Source organism: Aphelocoma coerulescens, chromosome 29 (assembly GCF_041296385.1).
Source record: "Aphelocoma coerulescens isolate FSJ_1873_10779 chromosome 29, UR_Acoe_1.0, whole genome shotgun sequence".
Lineage (NCBI taxonomy): Eukaryota > Metazoa > Chordata > Aves > Passeriformes > Corvidae > Aphelocoma > Aphelocoma coerulescens.
Window position 1 is genome coordinate 3,199,025 of NC_091042.1, and position 9,306 is coordinate 3,208,330.

A 9,306-nucleotide genomic window follows, 5' to 3' on the forward strand; every position below is an offset into this window, starting at 1 on the left:
TGGGATCCCATTCCTTGTCCAGGAAAAGGTCAAAAATCGGGATTTTTAAGGAGGAAAAAGCTTCATTTTTGATAAAACCCGCAGATTTTTGAGCGGATTCACGGCTGCTTTACATTTCCTTAAAATAAAATTAATATTCGCCTCTTTTGGGTTGTTTTAATCGGTTTTAAGGAAGAAAAAAATCCCGAGTTATCCCAGGGTTCGGGGATTAACCCCAGTGCTCGGACCCGCCGGAAAAGGGTTTTTTTTCCTGCCTAATTTCCAGCGTTTCCACCCCAAACCCCACATCCCGCAGCGCTCCTACGGCGGAAAAAATGAACTTTTTGAAAGAGGGAAGATGGAATTTGGGGATTTTGCAGAGAAACGCTGGAAAACCGGGAGAGAGAGGAGGGGAAATCTCCAAGAAATTGCGTCGGCGTGGAAAAAAATCCGGTTTTTTTCTCGCAGAGGGTGACAGAGACACCTCACTTATTCCAGGGAGAAATCCAATTTCCAGCGGGGCTTTGTCTCGAGCATCTCGATTAAACGCGGCCACCCCGATTGCCCCAAAATCCCTCCATTTAAAGTGAAAAAATTCCCTTTTTCCACCCAAATCAAAGCAGCGCCTCGGGGCCGCTCCTTTGAACCCCCACCTCAAGATCCCAAATCTCAAATCCCGAATTTCCGCTGCTTCTCCCTCCCGCTAAACCCCAAATCCTCCCCAAATCCCAGGATCCTTTTCCAACCCGGTTTTGGGGGGAAAATCCGGGAATTCCCGACGGCCCCGACGGTGCCCGGCGCTGCTCGTGGAGCCCCTACCTGAGCTCGCGGCCTTGGAAAAGCTCCCAAAAAACCTCCCCTTCATCCTCTCCGGACGCCGCCTCCATGGAATATTTTGTTCCTATTATTCGGAATATTTCCTATTATTTCTACTTTTTCTGCTTTTCCGCTGTCGGGGTTGCTTTTTTTCCCTATTTTTAAGGACAACCGGGCGATTTTTTTTGCTTTATTTTCTTTATTCCCGGGTTGTCTCAGGGCGGGACAGGAAGGGGTTAAGAGTCTCCGTGGGGTTTTAATGGGATTTTCTCATTTTTCCTTTTCCTTTTTTTTTTTTTTTTTTTTTTTTTTTGTCTTTTTCTCGGATTTCTAACCCCCGACGCGGCCGATTTTGCCCAAAATTTCGCTTTTTTTTTGTTGTATTTTTTTTTTTAAAAGAAAGACAGCGCCTGCTCCCTGAGGAGGAGTCTTTTCTTTTTCATGCGCCGGTTCTGGAACCAGATCTTCACCTGCTGATCGCTCAGGTTCAGCCGGTCCGAGAGCTCCCTCCGTCTTTGGCGCGTGATGAATTCGTTGACCAAAAATTCCCCTTCCAGCTCGGCCAGCTGCAGCTTGGAGTAGGGTTTGCGCTTTTTCCGGGATCGCGTGTGCATCGGGTACCACGGAGCACCTGGAAAAGGCCGCCCGAGCCGCCTTTGAGCCTTTCCCGAGGGTTAAAATCCACTTTTCCCCCGAAAAAAACATCCCTACGACGCCCTTTTCCCAAAAAAAAAAGCGTCCCCGCAACGCCTTTTCCATTTTCCCCCCAAAAAAATGTCCGCACTGAGCCCCTTTTCCCTTTATTCCCCTAAAAGAGCGTCCCCGCAGCGCCTTTTTCCCTAAAAAAGCGTCCTCAAAAAGCCACTTTTCCCCCTTTTCCCTAAAAAAAGCGTCCCCACATCGCCCCTTTCCCCATGACCCCGCTGTCCTTAAAGCTTTGGGGCCGCGGGGAATTTGGGATTCTCCCAGCGCGGGGAGGGAGAATTGGGAAGCAAAGGACGGGGGACAAATCCGGGACACCCCAGAACCTGCGGCTGCCCCCAGATCCCAACTCTGAAGGGCGCGGGGTTTTTTTTAAGGATTTCCCCCTTTTTCCCCATTTTCCCTCGCTCAGCCGTGACCCCAAAAACGCTCCCGGAGGGTTTTTTTTTAAGGATTCCCCCTTTTTCCCCTCTTCTCCCCCTCTTTTCCCCTTTTTCCCTCGCGCTGCCGCCGCTCACCCGTGACCCCAAAACCGCCCCAGGTTGTTTTTGTTTGAAGAATCCCCATTTTCCCCCCCTTTTCCCTCGGGACACCCCTCAGCCGTGACCCCAAAAGAGCCCCGGGTCTCTCCGGCCGCGCATCCCCCGTCCCGCTCCGCTCCTGCCGCTCCCTCTTTCCCCTTTTTTATGGGATATTTACATGTTTATGGCCTTTTCTTTTAAAAGCAGCAGCACCCAATAAAACATTCGGGATTTCGCTGCTACCCCTAGCGGCCTGACCCCACATCGGCGCGCCGATCCCACGGAGGGAACCCCAAATTTCCCCCAAAACCCCCCCTTTTTAGCACCTTACCACCGCTGCCAAGCTTCAGGGGCGACACCAACCCCGCTAAACCCCAAATTCCCTGGGAAAACCTTGCCCAAACGCCTCCAGAACACCCCAAATCCCCTCCAAACCACCCCAAAACCCCTCCAAACCCCCCAAAAAAACCCCTTTTTAGCACCTTACCACCGCTGCCAAGGTTCAAGGGTGACACCAACCCCGCCGAACCCCAAATTCCCAGGAGAACCCTTCCGAAACACCCCAAAACACCCCAAATGCCCCCAGAAAAACCCTTTTTAGGACCTTACCAGCGCTGCCAGCGTTCAGGGGTGACACCAACGCCGCCGCGTCCCCTTTATTCCCAGGGAAAACCCTTCCATATCCCCCCCAAAAAACACCAAAACCCCGGTTTTTAGGACCTCACCGGCGCTGCCGGGGTTTAGGGGTGACACCGCCGACCCCGCCGAACCCCAAATTCCCCGGGAAAACACCTCCAAAACCCCCAGAAAAGCCGCCCAAAAAAACCCAAACCCCCTTTTTTAGGACCTTACCAGCGCTGCCGGGGTTCAGGGGTGACACCGACCCCGCCGCGCCCCCTTCACTCCCAGGGAAAGCCCCTCCAACACCCCTCCAATACCCTCCAAAAACCCCTCTAAACCCCCTCCAACCCCCCAAAAAACCCCGCTAAAAACCCCAAACCCCCTCTCTAGGACCTTCCCACCGCTCCCGCTGTTCGGGGGTGCCACCAAAGCCGCCGAACCCCAAATTCCCGGGGACCGCCCCTCCAACCCCCCTCCAGTACCCACCAAAAAAACCCTTCCAAAACCCCTCCAACCCCCCCAAAAAACCCCAAAGCCCCCTTTTTAGGGCCTTACCACCACTCCCGGCGTTCAGGGGTGACACCAACCCCGCCGCGTCCCCTTTATTGCCCTCGTTGAGCAGCGACGAGCCCGAATCCGACTCCAGGGACTGGCAGGACGGCGGGTCCTGCGCCATCCCCTCTGCAGCGGGATACTCAAACTTCCCAAAATTCCCTCCCATCCCGGCTGCCGGCAGCGGCTCCAGGGGCAGCAGGGCACTGTCCCTGCCCCTGTCGTCGCGCTTGTCGCCCTCTCGGTAGTAGCACTTGCCCTCGTCGCCGCGGGCGAGCTCGCAGGCGCGGCCGAAGCCGGGGTTGAGCGCCACGGGCGTGCCCAGGTAGGGCTGCGGGTACCCATTGCAGGGCTCCGAGGATGCCCAGGCGGGCAAGGAGCCAAAATTGTCCCTCCTGGGGTAGGACAAGGACGGCAATCCCGGGATTTGGCCGCCGGACGCGCGGAAATTCGGGAAGTAGAAGGCGTCCCCCGTGTGGATGTTGACCAGCGGGCCCACGAAGCCGGGGTTCAGGAGGTTGTGCTCGCCCATTTTCCGCGGGGCCCCCGCGCATCCGAGGAGGGGGCAAAAAAAAAATTATTGGGATTTTTTTGCCACTTTTGCGCCTTCCCTGCCATGAAGCGGGGTTAAAAGGCTCGGCTCGAGCTCATTGGCCCGGCCGCCGCCGTCACGTGAAGCCCCAAATCGCGCTGGGTGTCCCCCCCTTTGTCCCCTCCTCCTTTTTCCCTTCCCCTCCTCTTTTTTCCCTTCCCTTTTTTCCCCCTCCCCTCCGCGGCCGAGACAAAACAGCGGCGAGTTCCTCCTTTTTTCCTCCTTTCCCCCCCTTTTCCCCCCTCCCGCATTAAAAAAAAATATAAATCGCTAAAAAATCCCATAAATCCCCTTTTCGCTTAATTTCATTTTTGGGGATTTTAAAGTCGCTGCAGCGCTGGCGAAAAGCCCCGAAAATGCCGTTTTTAACAGGAAAGATTTGGGGTTTTCACCCCAAAACCTCCAGCCCCCAGCCCGGGGGGGAGGAAAGAGCGGCGCGAGCGCGGCCGCTCCTCATTAATTAACTCCTTTATTAACTAAAAGCGCGGATTTACAGTATCGCCCCAATAAATCCCCATTAGATATTGTGTCATATAAACTTTACGGGGCTTTTTAAGGAGACGGATGACGCTGCCCGCAACAGGCTCCGATCCAGAGGGAGACTTGGAAGCGATTCCCGACCTTTTCCACCTTTTTTTTTATTTCAGATCGTCATCATCTTTTTTTTTTTGACCATTTTTAATCTCTTTTTTGTCACTTTTAATAGTTTAAAAATCTTTTCCGGTCATTTTAAAATCATTTAAGATCATTTTTAATCGTTTTTGGTCATTATTTTATCGGGTTTGGTCGTTTTTTAATAATTATTTTCATTTTCCCCCGCCTTTTCCCGGCCCTCGCGGCTCCGTGGAGGATCCAGCCTCTTCCCAGACTCTTCCCGGCCTCTCCAGGTTTTTTTTTTTAGGAGCAATCCATCGGTTTTATTAATGAGCTGTGGCGCAGACAACGGCCAGGAGGGCTCCGCGCTCCCTCATCCATCCCCTATAGATCCCAGAAGCGCCACTCTAATCCTAAAATCGGATTTTTCCCCCATTTTTCCCGGGGAATAACTGGAAATTCCCACCTTTCTGGCCCATCCCCACCCCTGGAAGCCGCTTCCTCGCCGCTTTAATTCCCTTTATTTCGCCCTCGCAGCTCTTCCCTCCCGCCCTTCCCCTTCTCCCGAGGAAAACGAGGAAAAATAATAAAAAAAAATCAATACCGGCTCCTTCCTGCACAAAATAAACTCGAAAAAAAAGCCTGGAAGGGGAAAAAAAAAAACCCTGGAAGGGAAAAACAATCCTGGAAGAGACGCCTTGAATGGAAACCGGGAACTGCCGAGGGTTTGGGGTGGAATTTTTCCTCTTTTCTGGTTTTTAATCCTTTTTTTCCCCTTTTCCCACCTCTGTTGTTCTCTCGGAGCAGCCCAGCTCCCTCCCCCTCGCTGGATTTTTTCATTTTTCCTCTCCAAAACCCCGGGAATATTCCCGGAGAAGGAAACCCGCCCCATTCCCATTTCCCCCCTTCCCACCGCAATATTTTAGGGATTTCCCCCCAAAACCTCGCTTTTTTTTTTTCCCTCCTGGACCCCCCGAACCCCCGAAAAACCCCGGAAAAACCCCAAATCCGTCAGGTGCCGCTCTCCTGGGCGGCTTTTCCTTTTCCATGGGCAGCTCCCGGCGGTGGAAAAGCCCCGAATTTCAGCTTTTCCATCGTTTTTCCAGCCTGGAAAACTCCATTCCTACCTCGCGGAGCTCCGCGCGAAGCTCGAGCGAGAAACGCTCCCTGGAAACGCCAAGAATTGGGGGTTTTTGGGGGATTTTTTTCCTTTCTTTCTTTCTTTCTTTTTTTTTTTTATTTTTGGGGCGTTTTTCAAGCCTTGCCAAGGAATTTTTCTCCCCGCAGGTACGAGGTGGGAATGAAAAGCTGCTCCCGGTTCCTTCCTGGAGCTGCAGGGATGAGGAGAGGAATAATTTATATAAATTCCGAGCACGTGATGCCCCGCGGTTGGCTTTGTTCGCTCCCATTTCGGCTTTTTTTTGGGGCGAAAAAAAATTCCTTCCTCTTCCCTCCGCCCAAAAATTCCTGCCCCGGCTGCTCCGGGGCTTCGTTCCCTGCTGGAGAAAGGGAATTTCTGCTCCAAAATCCTGGGGTTTGGGGGGGGTTCCCCTCAAATATTTGCATTTTTTAGCGGGGCGAGCCCAAAAATTCACTCAAAAATCGCATTTTTGGGGCGGGGTTGAGCGAGGGAGCCTCAAAGTGAGAAAAGTGATTTCTTCTTCTTCTTTTTTTTTCCCTCTTATTTTTTTTCCCCCCTGGTTTCTCCTGGTTTTCCAAGCTGGGAAAAGCCCCGAGCATTCCCGGGAATATTCGAAGCGTGGCCTTGAACTCTTGGAGCAGAACTCGCAGCGAGGAGCGGATTGAAAATAGAAATAAAAGTAGAAAGAGAAATAAAAATAGAAATAGAAATAAAAATAGAAATAAAAATAAAAATGGAAATAGAAATAGAAATAAAAAGGAACCCCGAGGACCCTTCAGCGACGCTCCCGCCTTTCCGGGGGGAATTTTTTTCCCATTAAAATCTCATTTCCCAGCTCAGCTCGAGCTTTTGGAATGCTCGGCTTAGCTGAGCGCCGCTTAAAAACACCCCGGGGTGGCTTTCCTAAAAATATCCCAATTCCCACTTAAATTGTTCGGAAAAACCCCTTCGGTTTTTAAATTCCTTTTTTTTTTTTTTTAACTCAAAAAGGCCAGGATAAAAAAAATTCCCTTTTCCCACTGGGAAAAATCCCAATTTTCAGGCAAAGATGATTTTAAAAGATTATTTATTTTAATTTTTTTTTCTCCTCAGATTCTGGAAAAACGTCGGCCTGGAAAGAAAATTCCCAGCCCGGGGGAAAAACCAGCCCCGAAATAATAAAATTCCAGCCCCGGAGTAATAAAAATCCAGGGAAGAGGGGGAGGAAAAGCGGCTGGAAAAGCGGGATCGCAGTTCAAGGTCACTGTCTAGGGTAGTAAAAAGGGTCGGCATCCCATGCTAATGAGCATCCCTGGCTGCGCGGGGAAAACATTCCCAACTTTTGGGATGAATTCCTGGAGTTTTGGCGCTTTTTCCCCGGCTTTATTCCTGGGATTTTTTCCTTTTTTTCCTCTTCCCATCGGGCGCCGTCCCGACCCTGAAAAATTCCATTTTTGCCTCTTTTCCCCCTCCCGAATTCCATTTTATTTTTCCAGCGCTCAGCTCGGCCTGGATCGGGATTTTTATTCCCAAAATCTCCATTCCCATCTCTTCCAGGAGCCCAAATAAAAATACAAATAAAAAATTAAATCAAGAGATCCCAAATCCAGCGGCCTCAGCCCAAATTTTCCGGCTCCGATGGGAAGAACTCGACCCCACTCTGAATTTTCTCCCCAGAAAATGAAATTTAACCTTCCCGAGGCCAAAATCACCCAAATTTTTCCCGGCTGGGCGAAACATTTGGGAGGGACAAAGGAAATTTAAAGGGATTTTGGGGAGTCTGGAGGCTGGAAAAACAAATCCCAGGTTTTTTTCCTTTCCCTAATTTCACCCCAAATCCATCGGGAGTTGTGGCTCGAGCAAAAAGGGTCCAAAAAGGGAAGGATTTGGGATAAAAGAAATACAAAAATCCAGGATATGGGGAATAAATATGGACAGGGTCGGGGAAATCCCATGGGAATGGGATTTTTGGGATGGCCAAACATCCCCCGGCTGCTTTTTCTGGAGTGGAAAATCCGCTTTTCCCGTCATTTCATAAATTTATAAACGCACCGGGACGCTCGATCCACGCCTGGAAAAGCTGGGAAAATGGGACTGACCCCCCCAATTAAATATAATTCCATGGAAAAGCAGGAAATGGGAATAAATCCCTTCAGATCAGCCCAAATCACCGGGGGCGGCTCCACTTTGGAGGCGCGCAGGTCCCAAAGAGGGAAATTCCTGGAATATCCCATTTTTCCCCCCAGTTTTCCTCATTTTTGCCGGCAGACGCTCCCCGGGGAAAGTCTGGAAGGGAAAAGTTCAACCCCCAAAATCCAGGGAAGTTTGGGTTTAACTCCAGGTCTGGTTTTGGGGGAGAAATTGTTGGGTTTTTTTTTACCCTGGAATTCCTAAAAAAAACCAAAAAAAACAAACCACCCAAAAAACTGGAAAAACAAGCGGGGCCAGGGCGTGGAATTCCCGAGTCGCGAGCAAATCGCGATAGGAGGAGCCCCAAAGCCGCGATTTGATTCCATTTTCCTTGGAAAAGGAGGAGAAAGCGGCGGAGAAAAAAGGGAACTTCGGGAATCCGCGCCGGGCTGAGCTCCCCCCGCAGCGGGGCCGCGATTTTTCGGGATGTAATTCCCAAATATCCATAAAAACGAGGATTCCCCCCCTCTCTGAGGCGAAGCGCGGAGCCAAGGGGGTGAAAATCCAGGGAGGCGGCAGCGCTGGAGGAGCCTCCAGGAAAAATTCCTTGGCAAAGCCTTGGGAAGCTCCCAAAAATAATTTTAAAATCCTCTTTCCCCCCCCCTTTTTTCCTTTTTTTTTTTGGTTTTTTTTTGGTCTTTCAAGGCCAAGTTCTTGTGGAACCGGGAAAATCAGAGTTGCACTCACCTCGCTCTGAAGGGAGAGGAATTCCCGCTCCTGAGGGGGGATTTGATCCTTAAAAAATGGTTTGGGGGGAAAAAAATAAATGGGGGAAGGTTTGTTTGGGAGGGGAAGTAAAGAAGGGAAAAAATAGGGGGGGGGAAAGGAAGGGAATAAATGGGAAAAAAGAAGGGGAAGTAGAAAAAGAAAGGGGAAAATTGGGAAAAGAAAGGAAATAAGTAGAAAAGAGAAAGGGGAAAATAGAAAAAAGGAAGGGAATATTGGGGGGGAAAAAGGAAGGCAAAAACAGGGAAAAAAGGAAAAGGAAGAGAAAAAAGGAAAGAAATAGAAAAAAGTGAGGAAAAAATAGAAAAGAGAAACAAAAAATCGGAAGAGAAGGAAATAAATAGGAAAAGAAAGGAAATAATAAGATGAAGAAAGGAAAAAATAGAAAAAGGGAAGGAAATGATAGGAAAAAGAAGGGAAATTAAAAGGAAAAAAAGGGGAAAAAAGGAAAAAATAGGGGGGGGGAAAGGAAGAGAAAATTCATTAAAAAGAAAGGAAACAAAGTGGGGGGGAAAAGGGAGAAAAACGAAAGCAGGAAGGGAAAAATCCGGGAAGGGCCGCGCCGGGGCCGGGCCGGGAAGCGCCGGGAACAAAGGGAAGGAAAAGCCAAAGTTGGGAATTTCCTGCGGGGTTTTACGGCCGGGCCATTCGGGCCTGTCTAGACTCGAGCTAAGCCCGGCTTAGCGGCGGCCCCGCGGCGAAGATCAAGGCTGAGGGGTCCCCCCGGGTCCCCCTCGTCCCCTCCCCCCCCCCGATGATGTCAAGGTCAAGGGTAACTCGCCCGTGACGTCACAGCCCGCTGACGTCATCCGCTGACCATTCCCCATCCCGATTTTCTGCGGCGCCGGTGGAGAAATGAGCGGGAAAACCCCGAATTTCTTCAATTTGGGGTC

The 9,306-nt window shown here is 50.6% G+C and overlaps 1 protein-coding gene across 1 annotated transcript; it reads right to left on the reverse strand.

Annotated features, from left to right (window-relative positions):
• Positions 1–1,187: 1,187 nt before the first annotated feature.
• On the reverse strand, positions 1,188–3,723 carry HOXC12 (homeobox C12). Its single transcript, XM_068997762.1, has 2 exons — positions 3,195–3,723; positions 1,188–1,426 (listed from the first exon to the last, which is right to left on the reverse strand). Exons 1-2 carry the CDS (start codon positions 3,721–3,723, stop codon positions 1,188–1,190), a joined length of 768 nt encoding a protein of 255 aa, XP_068853863.1.
• Positions 3,724–9,306: the final 5,583 nt, after the last annotated feature.